General features: G+C 41.4%; 3 protein-coding genes across 5 annotated transcripts in view; 1 reads left to right on the top strand and 2 right to left on the bottom strand.

The window, feature by feature from the left end:
- Positions 1-7,786, bottom strand: part of LOC102306614 (drebrin-like protein A) — a 20,216-nt gene extending 12,430 nt beyond the window's left edge. The window contains exons 1-13 of the mRNA XM_005950287.2: positions 7,024-7,786; positions 6,894-6,949; positions 5,664-5,776; positions 5,043-5,117; positions 4,830-4,973; positions 4,515-4,592; positions 4,271-4,422; positions 4,144-4,198; positions 3,453-3,518; positions 2,814-2,919; positions 2,536-2,736; positions 2,043-2,105; positions 835-929 (exon numbers count right to left, since the gene is read on the bottom strand). Of these exons, the coding sequence (XP_005950349.1) occupies positions 835-929; positions 2,043-2,105; positions 2,536-2,736; positions 2,814-2,919; positions 3,453-3,518; positions 4,144-4,198; positions 4,271-4,422; positions 4,515-4,592; positions 4,830-4,973; positions 5,043-5,117; positions 5,664-5,776; positions 6,894-6,949; positions 7,024-7,106 (1,287 nt within the window). The 5' untranslated portion in view covers positions 7,107-7,786. The remainder of the gene's footprint in view (positions 1-834; positions 930-2,042; positions 2,106-2,535; positions 2,737-2,813; positions 2,920-3,452; positions 3,519-4,143; positions 4,199-4,270; positions 4,423-4,514; positions 4,593-4,829; positions 4,974-5,042; positions 5,118-5,663; positions 5,777-6,893; positions 6,950-7,023) is intronic.
- Positions 7,787-7,913: 127 nt separating this feature from the next.
- Positions 7,914-15,272, bottom strand: dusp11 (dual specificity phosphatase 11 (RNA/RNP complex 1-interacting)). 3 transcript variants are annotated; one of them, XM_005950291.3, is made up of 9 exons: positions 14,954-15,272; positions 14,321-14,396; positions 14,093-14,224; positions 13,668-13,791; positions 13,146-13,206; positions 13,021-13,067; positions 11,089-11,164; positions 9,701-9,832; positions 7,914-8,523 (listed from the first exon to the last, which is right to left on the bottom strand). In XM_005950291.3, the coding sequence occupies exons 1-9, from the start codon at positions 14,959-14,961 to the stop codon at positions 8,172-8,174; spliced, it is 1,008 nt and encodes a 335-aa protein (XP_005950353.1). In that variant the 5' UTR covers positions 14,962-15,272; the 3' UTR covers positions 7,914-8,171. The 3 variants fall into 3 exon arrangements, with proteins under 3 accessions (XP_005950353.1, XP_005950351.1, XP_005950352.1); XM_005950289.3 differs by having other exon boundaries at positions 14,988-15,271; XM_005950290.3 differs by lacking the exon at positions 14,954-15,272 and adding an exon at positions 14,791-14,947.
- Positions 15,273-22,793: 7,521 nt separating this feature from the next.
- LOC102306090 (caspase-3) lies at positions 22,794-25,240 on the top strand. The gene is made up of 4 exons (XM_005950285.3): positions 22,794-23,070; positions 23,710-23,873; positions 23,984-24,110; positions 24,770-25,240. The coding sequence occupies exons 1-4, from the start codon at positions 22,854-22,856 to the stop codon at positions 25,081-25,083; spliced, it is 822 nt and encodes a 273-aa protein (XP_005950347.1). The 5' UTR covers positions 22,794-22,853; the 3' UTR covers positions 25,084-25,240.
- The last annotated feature ends 1,899 nt before the right edge of the window (positions 25,241-27,139 follow it).

The following is a 27,139-nucleotide window of genomic DNA, read 5'->3' on the forward strand; positions in this document are numbered from 1 at the left end:
TTCAAGGGGGCCGAATACTTTTGCAAGCCACTGTATGTGTATTTTATTTCATGACAAATATGAGCTCATTCTGAATCTAATAGTACCAATATATCTGAAAAAAGTTGGAATGAGAAAACAAACGTCTGGAAAAGTAAACAGAAACAGCTGGAAGAGTATTTATTTAAACAGTGCTTCACTGGAAATTCAGAATTAGTTCTTATGCTAAATGAAACATTTTCTGATTGAGGCATGGTCACAGTATGTTTCCCATTTCAAGGTTCTTTTTTTGCCATTTGTGCATAAAACTAGCAGTCAAGGCACACTGGAATTCTTGTGCAGAGCACTTTCAGTCATAGTAAGCAAATTTTAGGGATTTTGCATTATTTTACAAAACACAATCCTGTTTATGATTTCTTTGGTTGAGGTGGGACACATTAAAAGGAATGACTGAAGGTTCAATCTTGGTGTCAGGGTTAAACATAGAATTAGATGCTGTGGTTTAGGTTAGTGTTTTGCTATGATTAAACTTGGGTATAACATCTTCAAAAAATGATCAGAACAAACACGCCTCCCCCTGTATCAGTTTATTCTAACAGAGAACAAATTTTAGCCAAAGTCTGAGATCTAGTCATCCAAACAACCTCAAACTCAGCACTGCACTTACTCGAGACCACAGAGATACACCCACTAAGTCTCAGGTCTATTGGTCAGTTTTTGAGTCAGACACATTTCTCAAACTGTTAGTAAGACGTTAAGGGAGGAATCAGAATCAAAATACGTTGTTAATTTCTAAGGAAAATATTTACTGGGAGTGTTGTACATGTAAATGTACTTATGATGAAGTGGACTTACTGCTGGTGCATGCTGGGAAACGTTTTGATACAGGTCCTCGTTACTCCAGGCTGAATGCGGTGCCATGTATGGATCATCTTGAGCTGGACTTCCCTCTGCACATCATAAAAATCACAAGTTTTAAATACTAGAGATGAAAAAGTGTTCTTTGTTTTCCAGGACAGCGAGAAATAACACAAAAGTACCAACAGGATAAAGTATTAATACTCCAATTCCAGGAAAAGTACTAAGTATCACCACACTACAACCCTCAAAAAACAGAAGTTACAGAAATGTTACTATGAATTATGTTACATAGTCTGAGATTCTGATATAGCCAGTGAACAAATCTATCTATCTAACCAGTGCTGTGCTACAATCGTGGTGTAACAGCTTTACAAACATGAAGGCCAACGAAACAAAAACCAAGCTGTGAGCTGTAAACATGATGGAGCAAACACAGAATAACCACAAATTCTTTCAGCTAACGTCCATCATTTGCAGCTGCAAACTCAAAAATTCACTGACTCACCAACTCTGACAGTGACTCTTACTCAATATGTAAAATAGTTCAAATTAATTAATTTTATTAACCAAAAAATTTGAAAATATAGCAAAGTTTAAACTTTAAACTGCTAAGTTTCCAGTATTTAACATATTTAATTACTTTTGTTTTTTTGTCTTTAATGTTTCAAACGTAAAAGCACCAATGAGGAAAAATTCATTAGTATTCACTTCACAGTGTTATAGATTTAATTTAAAATGGATAAAAGTGACATTTTCAACTCTAATGTTTTCTAATGTATTCAGACTCTTTTCTGTGGTTTCAGATTGTTTTAGGTTTATTTTGTTTGCTTTATTATTATTGAGATGTCTGTTATTTTTAAATTTACTGAACATTAGATTCATTGACTAATTAATTGAATTAAATTGATATGGTGTTGTTCTGCAGCTATTTTTAATTCATGTGTTTAAATCTCAGCTGCAGTTATAAGACTAAGAAAACTCTGAAATGTAGTATACTAGAAGTATAAAGTATTGTGTAAATGTACTCGGAGTGATTTTTGTGGGTGTTGATGTTAGTGACAAACTGATCATCATATAAAATATGGTCTTATAGGAAGAAAAAGATAAAAAAAAACAACCTAATTCAAACTACTCTGATTATTGATAAATGATCAAAATTGCACAAAACAAAAGTTTAAATGAAATGACGTTAAAGTTCACACCTTGTGCAGCTTCATCTTCATCAAAATCATCTGACCACTCGTCTTCGTCACCATAACCAGCGTCTGTGTTTGCAGGAGGGACGTCTTACTTCATGTCATACACACAACACGCGGGTATTTCACAGTTCAGGTCACTAACCAGTTAAATTAATACATAAAAAAAGGTTTCCAGACTCAACTTTTTTAGCTGATTCAGCATATCCAAAGAAAATATCACTGTTATGTGAACACAAGTTTTCTACTCATCACACAAATCCACTCCTAAGTTTGAAAGTATTTTTAACAAAGCTTAATATTTAAAAATAAAAAGCCACCTTGGTTCTGACTGGCTAACTTCTGGACGCCTGCTGAAGGCCAGCAGTTTTGTGAGAACTGTGAGAACAACAGTTACTCCACAAAATTTACTTTATTTTTTATTTCTGTTCTACACCAAAGAACTGTGGTTCCTTCTGGGAACCTCCTGCAGTTGAAAAGCTGCCTCAATATGTCTCACCTGCAGGCTGCACAGGTGAGTGTGCCCTCTCTGGTGCTGTAGTGGAGGCAGGTGCAGCATGTGAGACAGGCAGCACAGGTGAAGCAGATGTAATCAGAGACAGGGGGGTCACTGCTGGAGGAGAGGATGGTGGAAATCGAGGCTGAACCGGGACGTCTCGCTCAAATGATTTCTGCGATAGAAACGGACTCTGCAGCCTCCCTGCAGGGGGAAACTTTAAGGTGAACCACCATCATCATCATCATCATCCTCATCATTATCATCATCGTGTTTCTTACCGGGTCTGGAGGCAGCAGGTGTGTCACCAGCATCAAAGCTCTGCTCCTTCTGCTTGAAGATGTCTCTGGGATTAAACGCTCTCTGAGAAATCAGAGATTTCGCCTCCTGTGAATAAAACTGGGTGACATTAAAGTAAAGAGGCAGGATCCTACACTTCTCTCAATGCAACTCTTCAGCCTTTGTAATTCAGCTCTTCCTGTTCATTTCAATTTGGCTTACAGTGAAAAAATGTAAAGGCTTCCAGGCTGTAGAACTAAACATGTGAAGCAGACTACAGTTCCCATGATACGTCTTGGTGGGCAACATCCAATCACAGAGCCAAACAAATGTGAACAAATCACCAAGAAAATCCTCATTTCTCTAGTTTTAACATCTTCAGATTGAATCATTGTGAATTCTCAATTAAAATGTGTTTGCTATGAGAACATCATGTCAGCTGCGGAGGCTCATGGGTAATGTAGTATCCAGAGCCATCCACCCAGCTGATCAAAAATGAAACTGGAATAACAAAAAAGTTAAACCTGTGTGATCATTTTTTTATGTTTCTGATGCTGTGTGAAAATAAATAATGAACATTTAGAGGGAGAAACAGGAGCGGATATTACGTTACAAGAGTTTATGGTCAAAATTGTGCTCACGTTAGCTTTCTGCACCGAGGCAGCAGCGGAAATTCCCGTCATCTTCATGTTCTCCAGCTGCTCATTCTGAAACACAGAAATTATTCATACATGACGTTAAATATAATTTTAACATCACACAACACAGACTTCTCTGCCTCAGTGATTTGCCAAAAGGATTTAAAATCAAGTTTCAATAAAGAAATGACTCATAATCCAGTATTTTTTACTTTCTTAATATGTTTTTTTAATTTATTTATGAATTAAATACATAAGTTAGCTTATCCTTTAAAAGTTAAAAACATCTTTCTCTTACCCTCAAAATCAATTAATTAACTAATATCTATGTCATTATTATTGGGTAATTTAAAACATGTTACCCTTTCCATTATTTCCTGTTTATTTACTTTTCATTATCTGAAATAGTTTTCAGTTTAATAACTTCTTTTATGTTTGCTTTTATGTTTGAATTTATTCATGTGTACTTCAGGATTTTTGCCCCTTTATATTTCTGTTTATTTATGTTTATAATTTTTTAAAAAAGGGGTTAAATAGTAATGTTGAATATTGTTTTTTATATTGTTTGTGATCAAATAAAAACTGTTGTTTTCCAAATTTGATTTATTTTTAGTCTATCAGGAGCAGTAATGTGATGCTGGCTGGGCTCATAAACTCAACCGAATCAGGATCAGTGAGCTGAAGCTGAGCTCACCCGACGCTGCTGTTCCTGCTCTCGCTCCTCGTCCTCCCGCTGCTTCTGCTGGAGCCTGAAACACAAAATACTTGAAGTGTCTTCTTCATGAGTTTCTGTGATTTTGTGTTTTGTGTGTCTGACTCACTTCTCCTGTTCGATCTGCTGAGCTCTCTCTCTCGCTATCCTCTCCCTCTCCTTCGACTGTCTCTCCTCCATGTCCCTCCTCTCCCTCTCCGCCTCCTGCCTCTCCTGTTCCACTCGAATGCTTTCCTCCTTTTGACGCATTTCTTCATCCCGCTGAAGGAGAAGAAGAAGAAATAGAGAGTCGTGTGACTTTGCTGACTGAAACCTGTGGTACAATCTTGGAGGACTCGGAGTTGAAACCGAACCTGAGCTTTGACCCAGAAGTCGTCCTTGTTGATTTGTTGGATTTCCTCGACAGCGTTGACTTTGCGGTACACAGAACCCTGACGAGAGAAAAGGCTCAGGGATTATAACAGAAATGTCCTGTTTTTCTTCTTTGTGCGCAACCCTGATTATTTATTCTTTATTTCAGCACTCTCTCTCTGTAGACAGAAGTGTTTGAGCTGAAGAAGATCTACATTAATGTTCATGCAGGGGTAGGAGTGCACTGTGAGATGAAATATTGGCTTATTGGATGGTAAAACGAGGCTGTGCTGCCGATTCAGGCAGCGTGATCTCACCACGGGTCCTCTGGGAACGTCTCTGTACTCCTGCGTTTTCTTGTGGAAGTTAAAGTTAGCGCCGGACGCTTTGGCCACTTTGGCCAAGATGGTCTCTGGGTCCACGTCGTCCTCCGCACGGGCATTTACAGTCACATGGGCTCCCTGTGATGTCACACATGTTAATGATGCAGCTCTTCACACACATTAACAGGAAAAAGAGGCCAGACTCACCTTCAGGAAACCTGCTATGGTGCTCACGTGATTGGCACACTGTCCTTTCCGAGAGTCCTTCACACCTTCACCTGTCTAAGAAAACAAAAATCATCCATTCAATCCTGTGAATGTGGCATCCTTCTATCACTCGACACTCATAGAAAGTAAAGTCTGCAGAGCTCTCTACAGGATCTCAGAACTGGATATGGACTGTTTAGCCTCGCAGACTCTGCCAGACTTTAGGAGGAAGTCGGAGGGCTAGTTTCCATCTAACGATGACATGCCATGTTCTGACTGTAGGATCGAAGATGGAGTGAAGTGGGCATATAACGATGACCTACTCGGTGGCTAGGCTAATATGAACACATCAGCAGGCTGAAGATGGAGGATGGGGGTTAAAAAAAGTAAATGTTGAGGGGCTTCCTGTCATGTGACTGGAAGATGCTGAAACCAGCCAAACTTCACTCCAGAGGTCTGAGATGATCCGTCCACAGCATGAGATCACTTATTAATGGTCTGGATTACTCACTGTGAAAAAGTCCTGAGCTTCACATCCACACTGAAATCTTCAGATATTTGTGGTTTTCAGAAAAAAGAAAAACTTCAGGAAAAAAAGCTTTGAGTTAAAGTTGGTCTTACCCAGTTTATGAGGATGTATTTGGGCAGTCCAGAGTTCGGGTCCCTGACTCGACAGAAAGCGTACATCACCTTCCCGCTGTTTAGCTCCTCCACCATCTCCTCCAACCCTCCATCTACACAAAACACAAAGGAGAACATGATCTCATTTAGATCAGACCGCAGACACCTGAAGGCCAGACTGGAGATCAGAAGGTTATGAGGGTGGCTTACGCTGGTGTTCCTGCACACACGTCCTGTGTAACACATAAAGAGGTCAAGTGCTGCACGAAAACCCTCCACAGCTTGTTGGAGACGTTCCTCTGACACTCTTAATGCCGGTGATGTCATTGCATCATTTCTCAGCTGCACAAACCAGTTTGGAGCGCTGAGCAACTTTTTCTTTCTTTCCCACCTGAGAGCAGCACATTCTTATCTGTGTGCTTCAACACACCAGCTGTACCAGCGTTCACAGACCTGAGCCCAGTGGTTTTCTTTGCTTTCACTTGCAGCCTCTGCTCCATTCTGCTGAAACTTATTGGCACATCACAAGATGTAGCCGTGGCTCAGCTGTGGAAGCTGAATGCTTGTAATAACCACGCTGTTAATGTTTGCTTCATATTTAATAATAAGTTTTAAGTGTATTAGGGCAAACACCACTCTGCATGTGGTCGGTATGCTCCTGGATTTTAACATGAAACCCTCAGAAACAGAAAACACTCTGGGAGCAGACCAGAGGAGTCAAACATAAGGCCTGGGGGCCAGAATCAGCCCAGTAAAGCCTCCATTCCGGCCCCCAGGAGGAGATAAATGTTTTTTGCTGCTGAAGCTAGAAATGTCTGTTTTTACAGTTGGTCCAAACAAAAGGACATTTTCTGTGATGAACACAACTTTGTTTTATACTCTCGGACAGTCTGGATGAGTGTATTTCTTACAGTCATGATGATCATCACGTGGAAAAAGCTGAACTTGGTTGTCTTACATTAGGAAGTCTTAGGGTTTACATGTGCACAGAGGGACAGACTGCAGCACTGCTGAAAAAAGTCAAACTGAGGTCAAGAAACAGGGTGGAGTGCAAGAACACCTCAAACATCTCCTCAGGTCCAAAAACAGCAGGAAACCAGCAGAGAGAAGAGTCAGAGAGGAAGGACAGCAAAGAACACTGGACCTGACCTTCAAAATAAAACAGGAAGTGAGGGGAAATCCACAGGAAATAAATTCAGAGGGATCAAAAGTTTGGATCCAAGTGCTTACCTCCTTTCTGTGCCACTCGGAGGTTGTTGGTGTTTCCTTCGTAGGTGAACAGTGCCCTGAAACAGACAGACAGGTGTGGGTGTGCAGCAGATGTAGGTGTGGACAGACACACAGGTGAACTTTATCTCACCAGTCTGTGTTAGACTTGCCGCTCACCACCTCCTCGTAGGCGGCCATCAGCGCGGCTCCATTCTTGCTCAGATTAACAGACATGTTCCTCCACAGCACGGCAGCAACGACCCAGCAGTACTGTGGCAAACCTCCCACAGGCACCAACTCAGCTCAGGTCTGAGGAGACTAACCGGGCGGGTCGAAGGACCCAAACCTGACTGACCGCATTCTCCCCAGGTGACTCCTCCCACCTACACACCTGTGCCCAGCAGCAACAGGACACAGGTGAGTGTATCATGTGACCCTCTGCAGCAGGGAGTGTGTGTGTGTGTGTGTTACAGTGAACAGGGTGTGATCTGTGTTATTGTTGGCTTATTGGGGGCGGAGCTTGCCATACCTGCTCACCTGAGTTTCTGTTTTGTTTTTTTACAGAAAGGAAAAAAACTTGAAAACCTTCAAAAAGCACAAAAACAAGTGAAACCAGAAGGAACGTGATAAATGTTCTTCAAAAAAACCCAAACAAACCCACTGCTCCGTCTTTCTGTTTCTATAGCCTCACCCGTACGACCCCTCCCACCTCAGAGGCAGAAAGCAGGTTAACGAGACTATGAAAGCCACGATCAACGGAGCTCTGACACCAGTATTCACCATGGCAACAGGTAAACACCGAGCAGCTCCTCGTTTCAATCGGGTGGCATTTATCTCACAAACAGGAGACTGAAGGCAGAAACGTGGACGACTGTCCACAGTTCAGTGAGCTCACAGACGCCCGACAGAGCGCTCAGGTCACACCACTTCATACCAGTTTATAATTTACTGACACACAACATTTTCAGCTTTCATTTAATAAAACAAGCACACAAACAACATGTTTCATTTTCTTCTTATTCACTCATGAAAACATGAAACTTTAAATCACTCTCCACTCTTCACCTTGAACTCTGACCTTCAGACATGTGGCACACACACACGCACATCAAATGTCAGTCTTGGAAGCTAGAGCGAGGTTATCAAAGTAATAATGACGACATTTGAACTGTGCTGTGATTGGCTGAAGTGGACTTCAGCAGCGTTAATTTTAATTCCTGTTTAAATATTCTCATTCAAACACTAACGTCCTTAAAAGGCCACATCACCTCAGTCCATTCTTCTTCTATCAAATTAAATCTAGTGGTCGTATCCGCTTGCTCTGCCTCCCCGTATGTGTCTGCTGTCGCTGTGTCTCATTTGTGGCCCCGCCCACTCTTCCTCAGGCACTCCATAGCCTTCAGCAGTCCAGCGTGGTGAGTAGCGAGGGAGGATCGGAGGAGGAGGAGTTCTCCACGTGTCCAGCATTGTGGCGCCTGGCCTCCACTGAGGGTTCCCCACACGGCTATCCTCCAAGTGTGGCGGTCTCCTCCACTGATTATCCGCCTGAGGACGTGTCCATCGATACGGGTTGAGCGATGGTGGAGGAGGGGGGAGAAAGTCACGCTGAGGAGGGCGGTGATGAAGGTGGACGTTCCCTTGTCGTGGAGGTCTTTTTTCATTTGAAAAAAAAAGAAAATATTTTTATTCATATTTTTAAATATATGGAAAATTTATATTTTTTTGTTTTATTTAAGAATATACACACACACACTCTCACACACACACACACACACACACACACACACACACACACACACACACACACACACACACAAGATTATATTTCAATCATTTAACCCTTTAAGACCTACCATAGAACCAAGTCCGCCAGAGCTTATATTATATTTTTATATGTTGTGGTGCTATTTTTGGGAACATTTCAAGTTGATATACATCAATACAACCATTATAGCCCAAATTTTAATAATATGTATGCATTAAGTGCATAGTAATTACATAAATTGCAGAAAAGTGCAATAAACTACAAAAAAATTAAAATCGTTTTTGTTTTTTTAACATATATTTCTAGTTAGAGAAATTTAAGAGGCTTATCCCTTAAAACTGTAAATACAAAAAAGTTGCACAAAATAGTTTCCCACCACAGGAAATGTATTTTAAGTGTCTTCATAGTTTTATTTTTGAAATACACCAATTTTTATATACTGCAGGAAAAACGAAAATAAATATTATAGTGTAAATTTGCAAAAAAACAGCATATGCATCAAAATAAAATATTTCCAACAGTGCAATATGAGTCCTAAGCATCGATACAGAAAGTCATAAAGTCAAACACAACTTTTAAAAACACCAGTATAGGCTCATGAGGCCCTGATGGTAAAAAAACTACATTTCCGCAAAATGACGTCACGTCCGGTTCCGGGCAGGTCATGGCGGACATGCGATAGTTCGCGCTGATGGACGTAGGAAGTGTTATGAACAGCTGATCGGATCGACAAAGCGTGTTTCTGGAATATTATGTTTTTGTTGCTGCAAGCTATACGTGGAAGGAAACTGTGACCTAGATGTAAGTACAACTCCTCCGGTTTCATATGCAAAAAACATTTACTGCGCTAGCTCACGTGGTTGCAGTGCTACCGGGATTTAAAAATAGTTACGCAAAACGGAGGATGCCTGCTTCGACCGGCTTTAAAGGGTTAAAAAACTTTATTCACTTCTGTAATGAGTGAATTTGAAAGCAGCAGGATGTAATGATGATTCTCTGACGTTTATTAAACTTGGTTCCTTCCTTCTATGACTGATGAACATATTCAGGTGTGTCGTCCTACCTGTGGTGCCGGGACTTTTGAGCGTGTTCGCGCCTCTTCTGATCGCAGTCATCGCTTGGCAAGCTCGAAAGCGGGCGATGAACAGCTTGACCTCTCATTGGCTCCTGCTCCACCTCCTCCATCCCTTCATTACTGTGACAATGGACCAGAAAGAGTCAGGAACCAATCAGAGCGCAGCAGTTAGTCGGCATGACGACTCAGAGCAAGACGAAAATGACAACTGTAAATACAATTTCTAAAGGCGAGCTTAGACTGTGATTAAAAATATATCAGATATGTATTTCTAATATTTTATTTGTACTGTAATAAATAACCAAATAAAATTGAAGAACATTCGTTTTTCCTCAAAAGAAACTTTCACAAACATTTTGAGTATGGAAATGTGTTGATTGTTCTTTGATGAATAATTTGAGATATTAACATTTTTAAATGTTTTTGTCGTGTTTTAGTATTTTTTCTCTTCATTTTTAATATTTTTATTATATAGCATCCATCCATCCATTCACTTCCGCTTATCCTTTTCAGGGTCGCGGGGGGCGCTGGAGCCTATCCCAGCTGTCATAGGGAGAGAGGCGGGGTACACCCTGGACAGGTCGCCACTCTGTCACAGGGCTAACACACAGGGACAGACAACCATTCACGCTCACACTCACTCCCACATTCACTCCTATGGGCAATTTAGATTTTTCAATTAACCTATCCCCACTAACTGCATGTCTTTGGACTGTGGGAGGAAGCCGGAGTACCCGGAGGGAACCCATGCAAACGCATAGCAGTTAAACACAAATATTTTAAAATATTCTATGAAAACTTCTGCACCATTTAAATATTTTGAATTCATTCTGATTATGAAAACACATGAAGGGAATTTCTGTTGATATTTTACAACATTTTAAACTTCCTTTAACTCATATATTCATAATTTATACTGTAAAACAGTCCAAGTCCAACTTTTTTTGCGCCCTGTACCAGTTTATGTCCGACAATATTTTCACGGATTGGCCTTTAAGGTGTCGCAGACAAATACAACAAAATGAAACTAGTACCGGTATTAAAAAAAAAAAAAGATTTATTCGTAACAGACGGGAAAAGACCCAGAGAAACCGAGTTAACAATAAAAACAACTTAAAAAATAACGATAAAGACCCCCAAAAATCCCCAAAAAACATACATTTCACACCCGAGCCTCAACTCTCGCGGCCTGGGGACTGCTGCTGTAAAATATTTGAGACTGTTTAATATTCTTTTTTTTTGGCTGTTATTTGATTTTTTTGTTTGCTACAAAAAAATTAAAGTTGAAATATTTTTGTCTTTAGGATATTTCTAAAGAGTCTGTCTGTTGATTTTGAATAATTCGTGTGGGTGCAGTGAGTGGGGGGGAGCCTCACCTCCTCCTGCGCCCGTGCTGCAGGTCATGCAGGTAGTTCTGCCTCTCGATGGCGTGACCGCGGGACAAGTTAAACACTGCAGAGAGAGACGATGCTTACACATGCTTCACACGTGAAATATGAACAGTGTTGGGAAGGTTACTCTTCAAATGTATTCCACTACAGATTACAGGATACATGGCCCAAAATGTATTTTGTAACGTATTCAGTTACGTTACTCAATGAGAGTAACGTATTCTGAATACTTTAGATTACTTAATATATTATTATGCTTTTTACAACTACATGAATGTACTATTGCTGTGTGATTTATTACTATTACTGAAGGTTACTCGCCATACCAATACCGACTAGATTTTTAAATCTTAATACAAAATGAGTAACAGTAGGTGGACATTAGGTAAGGCTGCACTTTTTGCAGCGATCTCGTAAAACTATTCCACGCGTATATAAAACAGGTCCGCGGCTCCGAACCGTAGTAAAGGGACCTCTGGCTAATACGTCGGGTTCGTGTCGGGCTCGTAGCCGAAAAATAGCTTTACCGTATTTCCCGGACTACAGAGCGCACCTGAATATTAGCCGCACAAGCTAAAATCAGGGGAAAATCCTGTTTTGTACATACATTAGCCGCACCTGACCAAAAGCCGCAGGTGTTTCAATGTTGACTTATCATATGTAAGAGAATATGCACAAAGCGAATAGTCAGGAAAGAGATGGCTGTTTGGAGACACACCCCTTTTATTAATATTTTGAAAAACAAGTTATGGGTACATATTTGCATAACTTTTTAGGTATAAGTACAAGTAGCGGTAATTACAAGTACGAAACATGTACTGTGCTTCATAAATGAGTAACAAATGTAGTACATAACAATAACCTACAGCACACCAGAAAAATAGATTCAGGTGCAGTGACACGGCTTTAACAAGAAGAAAAGTCAGTCATTCACCATCTTTCTCTTCTTCCTGCGCACTAAAACCACCAAAGTCCTCTTCTCCAGTGTCGGATACGAACAGGCTCAGGATGGCTACGTCATCCACTCTCAGCTTCTTTCCTTTGTTGTCACTTACAAAACCAAAGAAATCCTCGTTGTCAGTGTCAGAGTCGAACACCCTCTGAAGGGCCGTGGCGGTGTCCTCCTCTCCATCATGCAGCAGTCCAGCCCTTCGAAATCCGTTGGTGATCGTGGATGTTTTCATACTTTTCCACGCTGTCAGATTCCACCGGTGGAGTTGAGCATAACTTGCTTTTCGCAAGTTTATCGCCGCTCGTCATCCACGACTCCCGCTGAACGCGTAGCGTTAATTTGAAGTTTGTTTTTCGCGCTACTTGTACGGCACTATGTTGCCAGGCAACGTAGTGCCGTACAACAGCGGAACAAACAAAACAAATCGTCTTACGATATGACAAAAATCATGGACAATCCATAGAAAAGCCGCACCTGACTAAAAGCCGCAGGTTCAAAGCTGGTGCAAAAAGTAGCGGCTTATAGCCCGACAATTACGGTACTTTGTTGTCTGGGTCAACTTTGCTAGCGAGAGACAGAGAGAGGCGTTGAAAGGCTGCTCCAACGGAACTTATTGTTTCGGAGGAAAACACGAACACGGTGTACAGTCGAGTCTTAATAGCTTACTTACAACTGGGCTCGTCAGGCACTCTTTTGGCTGCGGTGGTTATTATTCTATTTACATGCTTCCAGCTCCCGTTTCTGGTGGGTCATTTGTTGAATAATAATTTTAAAAAATATTTCTTCACGTCATTATGCGGCTGCAAGTAGTGGTGACATGGGCCGTGAGATTGAGAAACAGGCATTTGAGCCTCTTAATGTACTCATGTACTCATATGTTGTATTTTAAATACGTAACGCCGATACATGTATTCCATTACTCCCCAACACTGAATATGAAATATGGACACAAGAAGCCGACTCACGCTGCACCGCCTCCCTGGGGTCCATCCCATCCACGTCAATCAGATACCTGCAGGTGACACGTGGCAGTTAGATCCCGCCCACACCCTTGAGTCCAGCCAACCAGCAGGCTTAAGTTTGTACATACCTGCAGATCAGGTACCCGGTGCGGTTCAGGCCGTGGGTGCAGTGCACGCCGATCAGCTTATCTGCAGGAGACACAAGCCACAGTTAGAGCTCAGATCGCACTTCTTCTACTGTGGTTTCCTATTAAAGGACACAATGCCAATCGCACACGATCTCATTCATGCAAAGCCTAAAAGTCATGTGACCACAGCCAGCATGATGGGTTTGATTGAAGTAGGAAACCAGCAGCTCCTCGTCATGTGACTGCTTGAAATCTGACCAATCAGCTGCCTGCGAGCCTGAAGTCCCAGCAGACTTCCTCCTCCTCCTCATCGGAAGAGGAGGAGAGCTCCTGTGAGACAACAGCTGATTAAAATGCTCAGAGCTGATTTTCTTCCCAAAAGTCCCCAAATCTAAAGTCTGAGCAGCCTCAAATCTGCACAACATGGCAGTCATGCAGGAGCAGCAGAGCAGTAGGAGGTGAAGGAGGAGATCAGACTTAAACCTGTGTCAGCGAGGGAGGTTCACAGTAGCTTGCTCTCACCGTTCTCCTTATTCTCACGCAGGAAGCTGCAGACGGCGCGTTTGAAGCTCAGGATGGTGTCATCACTGGGAACCTCGTGACCTCGCGTGAAGATCTTCACACACAGCAGGGACCTGGGAATGTCCTACACACACACACACACACACACACACACACACACACACACACACACACACACACACACAGAGTTTACTTTATCATCATCAGAAAGCTGCAGTTCCTCTAATGTCCAGATAAGGCTCTGAAAGAGAATGAACGCCTGGAGAAAATCCATCTTTTATATACATTCTGTGGGATAAGCAGTGCGTCTGTCTGTGTGTTCGTGTGTCTGTGGTCAGGTGGAATAATAGCAGCATAATCAATAACACTGATCAGTAAACACAGACTTGATCGATTTGTCTATAAATGCAGGATCTTGTGCTCACCTCAAGCCTGTAGTAACGTGTGGTGAAAGTGAGGTCGATGATCAGCCCAAGCTCCTCCTCCTCGCTGCTGACAGCATCTAGCAGCTCCCAGGGGCCAAACACATTAGAGTGCGGCAGCTGGCGGTTCAGAGACTGCACAGAAGAAGAAGAAGAAGATGATGATGATGATGATCATGAGTGACGCTGAGCGAGGCATTTGTGGGGAGGAAGCTCAGATGACACACTGACCTGCTTCAGAGGAACTTTGAAGGCGATGAATCGAGTCCCGCGGAGGCGTTTTCCAACCGGCGAGTAATCAAGCCACCTGCAGGACACGAACAGTCCGTCAGCATTGTCATGGAAACCTGAAGATGCCCGATTCTTACTTCTACTGCCGTTACTCTCACCTGAGAGAGAACTTTCACATTAACATCTCAGTTTAAAGATACGGTTATAGATGTTCAAAGACGTTCCCAAAATAACAGTGAACTTCCATGGAGCTTTCCTGTAGCTCTTTTAAATAACTCTTTATTTACTTATTTCACACACAGCTGAATTTTTTTAAATAATCTTTAGAAATAATCCACTCGTGTTTCCTTTGCAGGCGTGGCTACTTGATGATCACAGATTACACATGAACGCTCAGTGTAAAACCCTTTAAACGTCAGATCGGTGACGTCATTATGATCATGCGCTAGATGTTTATTTTTTATATTTACCTGCGGGTCATTATTTGTTTACGTGTGTGATGATGTAATCGCGGTTACTCGTAAGACCGTGCGCTGGCCATGAGGTCACACAGCAGCAGACTGGAGGCTCTCAGGTTCATGAAGCTGTTATTAATAACCGTCTTTGTAATAAACCCCGGACTCTTAGTTATACCTGTGCATGCGCGGAGCTGTAGGCTGACACGCACCTGTCAGGTATGCCGTTCTTCTTCGTGGATCTGGACATGTCTCCACTGCTAGACGTTAGAAATAAAAGAGTAAAAGCTTGAACCCAGCGGAAGTCCGTCTCTGACCACGTGTCTCTGCCACGGCGACTCGGAGCCGGACCACAGCTCCTCCGCCGCTGTGTCGCTCCGCTCGGGGGTAAAAAGGCGGATTAGGTTATGCTGTGCTCTGGACGCTGTGCGGTGTCACGGAAAGTTGGAGCAGTGTCGCAGCACCAATACTGCCGACGCACACTGATGACGCAATGACAGCCGCTCTGGCGCCTACCTGCCGCCAGACGTCGCACCTGAGAGACTAATCACAGACAGAGGATACGAAAAATAAATGATCTCAGATCAATCCAGGTTATTCCGGATGAAAACAATAAGATTTACTCTTTTAAAAAAGAAATGTGGAACAGCTGTTTTCAGAGGAATATTTCTAGTGCTTGTCCTTTGTTAACAAAGATGGAAATATTGTAATCTCAGAATAAATTTTGACACACTTCATCAGACAAAATTATTAAAAATTATAGCAAATTCATTATACTTTTTGGAACATTATATTATATTATATTTTTACATTAATAAACATCTCATCCAGGAAAAAAAACAAAAAAAACAAAAAAACAAAAGCAAATAGTAGAAACAGGAGTTCTGATGTGATCTTTGTGGTTTTGAAGTAAAGACAGTGTTGAAACAGTTTCAGGCATTTATAGAAAATAAGCAGCAGTTATGGTTTAGTTTCCCGGATTAGTCTTTCCTAAAATCTGGTGTCTTAAAATTTTGGCTGAGGCGTCATTTTGACTCCTAAAAGTTTCTGCTGATCATGTGCAGCTATCAAAGTGTCACTGTGGTACACACCAGGGGCTAAGTCATCTCACTTTGGTAATGTAAATATAATATGGCCAATATTAAAGTTATAATTTCAATCATTATTAGTTATTACAGCAGTAAATGAACTCTGTGTCAAATACTGAGCTTCAGTAAAGATTCAAGCTGCATTTATTTATATTATTTATATTTTCTGTCACCTTAAATCTTCACTCAAAGACAGGTTTCTTTGACACTGTATATATATAACTGTGTTATATATATGAGAGACAAATATTGTTCTTTTAATATGTTGGCATTACTAAATTTGTCTCAGTGCTTACTTTAAATATCCATGAAATCATCACATTCTCTGTAAGATTAAGGTCAACTATTGAACGGGGTATATTTTAAAGTAAAGGCTTTAAAACCAAATTAGTACAAACATCGCTAATGTCACATAACTTTGCCGACATGTGGCCAACAGTAATGTTCTAATGTTCTTCGTTATTAAACATTCACACATAAATAAGTGACATAATATTCAGTACTTACTTTTAAAAGTTTACTCTTCGGCTGCCCCTCTTCCGCCGTGTTTTTTTCCGGCAAAACTATCCACACCAGGGGCGATTTTAGCCCATTTTTGGGGTTGCTTCAGCATCCCCAAAAATGGATCAAAGCACCCCCAAAGATTTCTTACTTTTTTTGACAATATTTGCTGTTTGTGTGACACACTGCTAAAAATATAAAAAGCATACAGTACTAATTGAGATGAACATTTTAACAACAAAAGTATAGATAACCCCCCCCCTCTCCCAAAATGGTTTGTTCCAGCTCTCCCCTGTTCTGGCTCTAGCGCCGTTGCTGCCAGAGCGATGGTGGCTGAGACGCAGCGGAGCAGAGGTGTAAGTGCCTGGCTTAAAACAGGACATATTAGCTGCATTTAACCTTCTGTTACTCTTTATATAGTTGGTAGGAGTCAGACCATGTTTCTTTTTACTGAAAAACATTACACCAGGTAACCAGGGTGTAAAAAAACTTGTTTTCCAGCGATGTTTGCTACCCTACAATTTGTCCTACACTGCAGTAAAATCAGTGACATTTGAAAACCTAAAACTTAAAACTGTCCGTAGCCCACTGTTGTTACCACTGTCCTGTTTTAAATCGATACTAACTAGCTAACTGACCGAATGCCCATTAACCTCATAACTCCTGTTGTGTGTGTGTGTGTGCGCGTGTGTGTTTTGGGACCACCCTGGGGCGCACACATGTCAGTGCGCCCCAGGGTGGCTGTGGCTACAATGTAGCTTGCCAGCACCAGTGTGTGAATGTGTGTGTGTGTGTGTGAATAGGTGGATGACTGGATGCATAAAGTGCTTTGGGGTCCTTAGGGACTAGTAAAGCGCTATACAAATACCGGCCATTTACCATTTTTTTGTAGAGAGAGACAGCCAGGTTCATAATGGATATAAGGAAGTTGTTTTTGTTTTTTGTTTTGTTTTTTAAAAAAAGGAGCCACATTCAGGTAAAAGTGTAAAATCAAACGATCCGTCAATCAAGAATAATGTTGGATCAGTGTTTCAATATTTATATCTTTTATTAGATATTCATGTGGTTTGGTTATTTTCCTTTTGGTTGAAAGTAGACTGAGAGAGGACTTTTGTTAGCGATCTTAATAGTATTTTTTTCATATTAATGTAATTTTCATCTAATTGAATACAATCTATTTGTGTATGATTGTCAGTCCAAAGAGGGAGAGAGGAAAGAGGGAACGTGAGGAGAAAGTACAAGGTCAGGAAGAACCAGGTAAGAAAACAGACAGGGAACAGTGACAGGCAAAACAGAAACTGTTAAACTGACAAAGAGAAAAAACCTGATTTTACTCACAATCTGGAAGTTGTGTCCTCCCTATATTAAAGCTGCTGTACAGAATCTGCAAAACAAACTGGGTTGAAACATTTTTGACCCTCTTTAACAACATTCCAACATAACATTATCATTGATTGGGGAGATTAAAATTAATGATATATTTTTATGTGGTTCAGCCACAACTCTACTAAAACCTCAGCCAGTAATAGGTAGGCCAACTTTTGGACCGTCCAGTTGTCTGTATGACTGCTGCAGTACGTACATCACATTTGCGCACTATCAGAAAGAGCCAAACGGCCCTGGTGGAGTGAGGAGCTGTAAAGAGAAGTGCTCTGTTTCTAAAAATGTTAAACTTTTTACAGTGTGTACCACCTGAAACTACCACTATGAAAGCATGAAACCCATAAATCTTACAACACAAAATTAGTATTATTAAATTAGATTTTTATTTGTAATAATTTATTCTGTTTTGGGAGTGTTTTTTATGTATCTGTATTATATTATACATACACATTAAAAGTGAATCTCTGTCCAAACAATGCACTCAGTTTACTTTTTACTCACTATGAGCATCATTCATTATTCTCCCCCAGTAATTAAGGTTAGGATATGTTTTCTTTTTTATTCCGATCCATTCTTCTTTTGCAGCATTTAAATAACCTTGATCAGATTTGATGGTTTTGTTACAGACTTTTCAGAAAAGTGTTTTGCTTTTCTTTCACAAACATGGGGATTAAATTGTGTTAAAATGTACAAAACAGTGATGTCATGTTTTGAGACGAGGACCCAGGGACAGAGAGACTTGATGAATTTAAGAATCATATGATTTATCTTGCCTGGCTGGGCAGCTCTCTGGGTGCTCAGCACCTCCAAAGCTCTAATCCTAGAATCGCCCCTGGTTAAGCGACTGGAAAAGAAAAATTTAATTTAATATATTTATTTATGTTTTTTTGTTCATTATTTGTTTGTATAATTGAAGACAGTTAAATGAAATTAATGAGTGGATTAATCCCAGATTATCCCAGATTAAGAAATTACGTCATCAAAGCAGTGAAACATAATAACACATGCATAACAAATAATAAAGGAATTCAAGGATCAATAAAAAATGGAAACAATAAAACTACCTGAATAAATGAGTAAATAAAGAAATATTATAAAATAAATAAATACTTGAATAAATGAATGATAAAACGTTATAAATGTAATACAAATAATTGCAAATATGTAAATAAAGCAAATCAAGATATGAATCTTTTTCTTCTTCTTCCAAGTGCTTCCTTTAGGTGGTGCCACAGTGGATCATCTGCCTCCATCAATCCTTTCTGTTTGATTTATTTTGCCTGAAACAAATATTTAAATAAAATCAGAATAACAAATAGATGGTTAAATTGATACATTTAAATATCTAAGGATTCCCAGAGTGTGGACCAAAGGTGCTGCAGGTGGGCTGCAGTAATAACTGAAAGTCATTGTAGTATTAATCATTTATCGCCAGCAGCGTGTGATTTTTATGTCATTTTAAATAAAAAATGTGTAATCACTGTGACAGAATTAAGATCTTTGATTGGGTCATAAATGTGTGGGACAGCAGCACTCTTGACTTTAGGAATGAGTGATCTAATTAAATTGTGAGGAATAGATAAATAGATAGAGGCCATGATGGAGGGGTCAATCAAATTAGATGTGTGGATGTTGGAGGATGAGATTCCCACAGAGGATCAGTTTGGAAATCAAGGCAGGAATTAAAAGAAAGACATACAGAGAGAAAGAAGGAAGAAGAAGACATAGAGTGAATATCTACAGAAATTAAACAATAAATAATTTTTTACTTAAATATTTTGGGGGGATATGCAAATGTCTATTTTTGTAATTATTTGTAAGGACTACATTTTGTATTTATAAATGATCAACTTCTTGTTTTTTCTACTGAATTAATGTTTTTTTCTGTTGTGTGTGGGAGCAGTCGACTTCATCGAGAATTTCCTTTGGGATGAAGTCTGATAAATTAAAATGAAATAAAGACGGGTGTTCGTGCACATATGTGAGCGTGTTCAAGGATTCCTGGAATGCTTTGATTTGTTTACGTGTTATTTTTTATGGACACCTTGTTCCCGTGTGCGGCAGGAAAAGCAGGTTTCCTCTGAGGCGTGAGATGCTGATAGGTCAGGCGTGTGACCTGTGATCAAAGTTTACGAGCAGCTGACAGATTAATTCATGAGTGTGACTACAGCAGACAGCACAGCGCAAACAGCTACGTTCCTCACTCACTTCAGTCTCTGCAGCAGTCAACCATGTCCAGACTCCACCACATTACATCTGCATGAGTCAGTTTGTTCTTTATTTATAGAGTGTGTCTCATTACATGCAAACTCAACAAGCTTAAAAAATTAAATCCTTGTTTTAATATAGTGCAAAATTACAACAACAGTCACATCAAGGTGCTTTACACTGTAAGCTAGAGACCCTACAACAATACAGAGAAAACCTATCAATCACACAACCCCCTGTGAGCAAGACTTTGGTGACAGTGGGAAGGAAAAAAATCCCTTTAAAGTGGAATAAACCTCTGGGAGAACCAGACTCAGAGAGGACTCTGCTGTAACTGGGGGTGAGGGGAGGAAGACAGGACAAAGACGCAGAACATAAAACCAAAAACCCCTTGTTATCTCGTAGGGACACTTTAACTTCCCCTCAGTTCGTCTGTTGCCTGAAACATGAAGCTCAGATAGTCAGCAGTCAGTCAGTCCCGTCAGACACCCATAGACACTTCTTGACCGTGTTTGTGCTGCTGGAGCATTTTTAATGACTTCATCTGACCAATAATATGTCCGCTAGGGCTATGACCAAAATCTCATATCCTGATATAAAACATTTATCATCCCGACAATGATATATATGACAAAAATGTTACATTTTCTTTAAATTCTGTGAATCCCGGGCAATTTAACTTGTGTGAAGTGTTTTCAGGTGGGCATCATGCACCCGGAGTTGAGTGTATCGACCGATGCGTGAAACAATGCATTTTTAGACATAGGTTGTAACGGCTCCAATTTTCTTTGTGATTATTTATTGCACGGGAAAAAGCCTGTTGTAACGTTTGAGTCTAAGGTTTATTTTCAGCACCAGACGGCTGTGTTTTGCTTCTCATCCATAAACTCTCCATACTCTTTCACATGATTCTTGCGTAGTGTCAGGGTTCTCGGTCGGTTCGACCCAGCATTTTGAGTTTATCATGTTTTGGTTTATTTTTGAATGATCGTTTTGTTACTCTTGTGCTTTGTTGATTATTATTAGAATTCTATCTTTCTGTTTATTCGTTTTCAAGGATTTGTTGTCTCATGTATAGTTTGAGTTCCATGTGTTATTTTCTGTCTGCCTCTCAGTGTTGAGTCTGTGTCTTTGTGTAGTGATTTCGTGTTTCCTGTTTTATTGTGAAGGTCTGCGTCTCATGTGAGTGTATTCAGTTTTACCTCCCTTGTCTGTCTCGTTAATTACTTCCAGCTGTGTCCCCCACCTCTGTGTAATCGCCCTGTGTTTCTCTGAGTGTATTTAAGTCGTGTATTCTGTTGTAATAGTTGCTGGTCCGTCTGTCCATCCACCGTGTTTCATCTGTGTGTTCTCCCTGCTGTCCATCGTCATTTACCTCTACCAATCCTCCTTCATGTTTGTGTTCATGTTCAGTAGATTAGTTCTTTCCAGTATAGTTTAGCTTAATCTCTGTTTGCCATTTTTTCCCCTGTGCTTTGTGTTTCAATAAACCACCTTCACATCTTCACGAGTGCCTGCAATTGGATCCTCCTTTATTTTTCCCCACACAGCTCATCTCACTCGCCGTGACACATAGGTGGTAGAAGAGGTTTGCCGTGTTTGAGTCTGAGGTGGGGACCGGTTTCATGCATAATTTGCATAGTACAGTTTTCTGGTCCGTGTCAGACTTTTCATAACCAAACCATGTCAATGCTACAGAGGGAGCCCCTCGTTTAGAAATAAGGTCCTCGATTTGTTTTGAATGGTCCTTCTGTTTGTCATCATTTCAGTTTATTATTTTTTATAAATCTCAACAGGATCTTCAGCTTCATTGTGAAAGGTTTATGTGGAAAACAAACAAGTGGAAGGCGGAGCCACACAGTGGGTTTACCATCATTGTTGCTAACGACAACGCGTAAAAACAGTCGCGTAGTGTGGTTATTTTAAATATAAGAGAAAGAGAGAACTTAATATAGCCACTACAGGGACCATCAAAACGATGAAAAAATATTCCCTTAAATTGTTTATTTTGCAACACCATGACACAAACGATAGTGTAATGTGAAATGATAGAGGTTTTCATATCGTCATCTGATATATATTGTTATATTGAACAGCCCTAATGTCTGCTGTGAGGTTCCTGTACTAACAGAAGTCTGAGCTCCGGTTTAATGAGACAGATTTCAGAATTTCACCCACACTCGAGATCAAACTCTGGAAATAAAACCAAACACGGTGGGCACCAAGATGCTAATGGTGAGGCTTCAGAAATGAGTGTTTTACATTGTGCTAGCCGCAGTCATCTTTTATTTACAGTCTGTTTGTCATCCTGTTAAATCCTATTTTTTCCTGGTGGCCTTTGGAGCAGCTGATTTTAAACCATCTGTCTGGAGTTTTCAGGATCACTGAAAGATTCAGACGACCAAACAAACCTCACAGCCAGTGAAGTAGAATAAGGCAGAATAAAGTGGAAACACTTACTTTTATTTAGGTTTTTACTCACAGAGGTGGCAAAAGTCTTGCTTGGAGTGAAACAAACTTTATTTGTAAAGATGACAAACACAAACTTCACATTTTTAGTAAAGTGTTTTTATTAAAATCAAAAATCATAAAAGGCTTTAAAAACTCCTCGATTGTTTTCTGTTACTGCAGGAAAATGTTTGTGTGCCGTGAAATGACATGTCATCCGTGAGTGGAGCACACCTGGATTTCTGGCACAGCGAGAAAAAACATGAAGTTGTGTAAGACTTGAGCACATAAGGCTGATAAGGCAGCAGAGGAAGTTCCAGGTAAGGTAAAGAGGTGTGGTCACACCTTTACAGCTCAGGGGCTCTTAAAGTACTTTCAGTGCAGAGCCAGGAGCTTAAATCTGACAGACACTCACAGAGACAGAGCTCAGCGGACCTCAGCTACATCACCATGTCCCAGCAGAGACGACCAGTGGGTGGGAAGGCTGAGGTGAACCGGGCAGTGGTGGTGTCCGTGGCCGAGTTTTACCCCGGGGTGAAGATGGGGAACAGGGCCGGAGCCAAGAGGGATGCCAAGAGGCTCCACAGTACCCTCAGCAGGCGGGGCTTTAAGGTGGAGTTGCACAGCGACCTGAGCGGCGCCGAAATCTACGAGCTGTTTGAGAAAGGTAACCAATCGCATCACACCGAAAAGCCCACTTCCAACAATAAAAACAGGACGCAAAACATTCAAACTTTATTTAAACACAGCACAGAGACAAAATATTTAAATTGAGAGAGCTTTCGGCCAAGAACTCATTCATTTAAAAAAACAGCTGATGTCACAGAAACTCAGAGGGGGCGGGGCATCAGTGCCCACAGCAGGGGCTGCGTCTGTGAGCCCAGTTAAGGAAACATTTGCAGCTCCATCTCCCTGACAGACACGCAGCTTTAACATTACAGTCTCTGTGTGTGTCCACACACACAGACACACCTCTGTTCTATTTACAGGTAAAGGTGAGGCTTACACTGCCCTGACACTCATTGGTGACATGCCAGCGCTGACTGATACATTTGTAATTATATAACATGTGAGGATGTGATTATATGAGTGTGTTTTACAGTGATGGTGATTAAACACTGTTACAACTGATTTCCACTCATAGATCAAACATAGGTCATAAAGTTTCATTAGTTTGAATCTTCTGCATGTGAACGTAAACACAGGCTGGCATACCTGCTGCCATGTATCCAGTGGTATGGCTGCTGTGAGAATGCTGACTGAGGGTCACTGACAGCACTACTGTCTGTTTGTGTCTGTTCTGCAGAGAGCAGGCGGCCCGTGAAGGACTGCTTCCTGGCTGTCTTGTCGTCTCACGGGGAGGAGGACTGCGTATTCGGAGCCGACGGCAAACCCGTCCGGCTGTCTCGGATCTTCGCATATTTTGACAACGAGTGCATGGAGAATAAGGCCAAAGTGTTCCTCATACAGGTAGGTGGCAGAAGGGCGAGGACAACATGAGTTTAGGTCGTGTCGAGGGAATCAAATGATCTGTTTTCTTCTGTGATGCTGAGGTCATCCTCTTGATGCTGTCTCTGCAGGCGTGTCGCGGAGACGCTCTGGATGATGGAGTGGAGGTGGACTCGGCCGGTGACGCCACCGACTGCAGCTTCTCCCTCCACCTCTCAGTTCCTGTAGATACAGCTGTGATGTATGCCACGCCCCCAGGTAAACACCAAGCCTTCAACAGACCACCACCACTACCCTCTAAACCTCCTCAGCGGCCACTCAGACCTCCTAAACTACCCTTCAAACCTCCTGACAGGCAGCATAACCATTTTATCCATCCCTAGAACCTCCACAGTTACCGTGAAACATAGAACTTAAACCATCTTTATGACAACTACAACACTTGCAATATGATCACATCTCTTCAGGGACTTTTAAGACCTACCAAAGGACTTCTAAACCTCCTTAGTAACCAGAGAAATCTTCTATACTACCCATTAACCTCCTCTATGACTACTGAAATCATTTTAACTGTTCATGGAATCTCCTCACCTGCCACAAAAGTGCCCAACTACCTGTAGACTCTCCCCAATTACTGCAGACCTCTAACTTCCTCTGAGGCTCGCATACCTTTCCAGCTGATCCTGGAGAACCGCCTTCACGACGCACAAACACATTAAAAAAAAACCTCAGAGCTTTTTTGGTTGGCAGAAACCTTTATATGATGGTTGATACAACAACACAAGTCCGACTCCGGATACTAATAAATCGTGATTTTCTTTCTCAGTTATGTCCTCAGGAGCTCTCAGAATTCTTCAGAGGTTGTACGTGTTTAACCATGTCAGATTTCTCTGTTTACCTCCTCCTCTCTCCATCAGGTTACGGAGCCTTCATGAGCCCGCTTGGATCCGTCTTCCTTCAGACGTTCTGCACTTTGTTGGAGGACGAGGCCCATCAGAACCTGGAGCTGACTCGCCTGATGACCCGCCTCTCCCACAGGGTGGCCTACACCTTCCAGGCCAAAGGTCATGAGCTGGGCGGAAAGAAAGAGATGCCGTGCTTCCTGACACGACTGACCAGAGAGGTGTTCCTGTCCTCAGAGTCAGAGAGAGCCGGAAAAGCAGAGGGAATCTCAGCCACATTACTGGTTGGTACTGAGAGCACCAGAACACGGACACCTTCCATCAGTTAGACCAAATCACGGCAGAGCACATGGAGGAATGGAAATGATCTTGTTTTTGTGTGGTGTCGTTCTAAAACTGTGTGAAGAAAATGTTTAGCATGTCCTGTACATATGTATGTATGCACTTCATTATTTATCTGCAAATACACAATGTTTGATACAGTCACGGGTCTGCTTGGTCTATTTCCTGAACGTCTGTCAGTAACAGGCGTAAATCATCATGCCTGACCAGGTAAACGTGTTTATAGGACGATGCAGACATCGTAAACACACTGGAGCCTGCGCTGGAAACCCTGCACGTTCTTTTTTACAGAGCGGTTGGTGAGATGCAGGGGTAACTTCTGCGAGGCTCATTAATGCTGAATATATCTGCAGGTCAGGGAAGCTCTTTCTGACATCTGAAAACATCTGGACTCTGTGAAGCAGAAACAGGTCAGGAGAGCTGAAAAGCATCAGAGTTTGATCTGCCGTCTGTAGCTCTGCACTGACCTGCGGATGATTTTGTGGAGAGGTCTGTGAACTTGCTCTGTCTTTCCAAGCTTGTGACGTTAGAGAACGAGGATGATGATGTTTGTTTCACGCCTTCAGATTTTAATCATGTGGTCAGAATAAACTCAGTTTGTGACAGGAGCTTCTTTTTTTTACCTTTGTGAATGTAACACTGGAACTATTTTGCTTCTAGAGCACCACTGAATATCCATGTAACGTGTCTAAGCTGTGAAGGAAGAGGGTGTAGTGATGTGATGGAGCAGTTGTGGGGAAGTGAAACAGCTGAGTTCTGGGAAATGTCGTGCTGTGTGTCAGACATGAATCATAAATGTGTTGCAGGTACTAAACTGAAAGTAGATGAAGGAAGGCCTCAGGACAAAACCGCTCCCACACCTCTGTGAGCGTAAACTTCCCGACCTGCTGACTGCTCATTCCACGTCACATGATCTGCTTTATTACATATTCAGTGATAACAGGTGTGGACTCTGTAAGTTCTGGTTCACGTCCAGACAGGAAGTACTCAAACCCAGACAGACTGACTTTATGTGATCCCACACGTGTCTCTGTATGAACACACACCTGCTGACTCAAGGAGATGACTCAGAAACATCTCCACCTAAGATTCTCACAACTCCTGTAAGAGGACAAAATATGTGAAATGTAAATCCAGCCTGACCCTGCAGGTTGATTGGTCACCTGTTAACAGATGTAAAGTTCAAACCCTCACCTGGTTTCTGGTTTAAATGCTTAAACATGTGACTCATCCACAGCTGTACCTTCACACTGCTGATGAAGAGGTTGAAACTTTTAAATTACTGTTTATACCGACCTGTTAGACTCACATATGCAGTAAATCTTACACTTTATTGTTAAACATGTGACGGTGTTCTTCAGACTGACACTTTAGTTTAGGAATAATCTTTTTCTTCAACCAACAATTCAAGATTTATTTGTAATGTCTCAATACAGGAGTAGAAATTTTTAAGCACTATAAAAGATTTCTGCACTTACTCCAAATTACTGTTTTTTATTATTAAAAACTACCTGCTGTTAATTTCTGATACTCAGTTATTTGTTCATATTCAGATGTATTTATCAAAGGAAAAATAAATGCAGATATAAAAATGTGTGACTACGTGGATAATGAGTGAATAAGTGAAGAAATAACCTTCATAAATGAGAAAATAAGCTCCAGTTTATTGCAGTCGCATTAAAGTGGATCAATGAACAGCTGAAGTTTGTGAAACTTCTCAAGAAATGGTGACACAACATCTTCAAGAACTTTAGGAAAACCTTTCCCAGGATCAGAGATCTTCTCTCTCTGACTCTGAGGACAGGAACACCTCTCTGGTCAGTCGTGTCAGGAAGCACGGCATCTCTTTCTTTCCGCCCAGCTCACGACCTTTGGCCTGGAAGGTGTAGGCCACCCTGTGGGAGAGGCGGGTCATCAGGCGAGTCAGCTCCAGGTTCTGATGGGCCTCGTCCTCCAACAAAGTGCAGAACGTCTGAAGGAAGACGGATCCAAGCGGGCTCATGAAGGCTCCGTAACCTGATGGAGAGAGGAGGAGGTAAACAG

The sequence above is a fragment of the Haplochromis burtoni genome, unplaced genomic scaffold, assembly GCF_018398535.1.
Source record: "Haplochromis burtoni strain Fernald_Lab_line unplaced genomic scaffold, NCSU_Asbu1 Contig_412, whole genome shotgun sequence".
NCBI lineage: Eukaryota > Metazoa > Chordata > Actinopteri > Cichliformes > Cichlidae > Haplochromis > Haplochromis burtoni.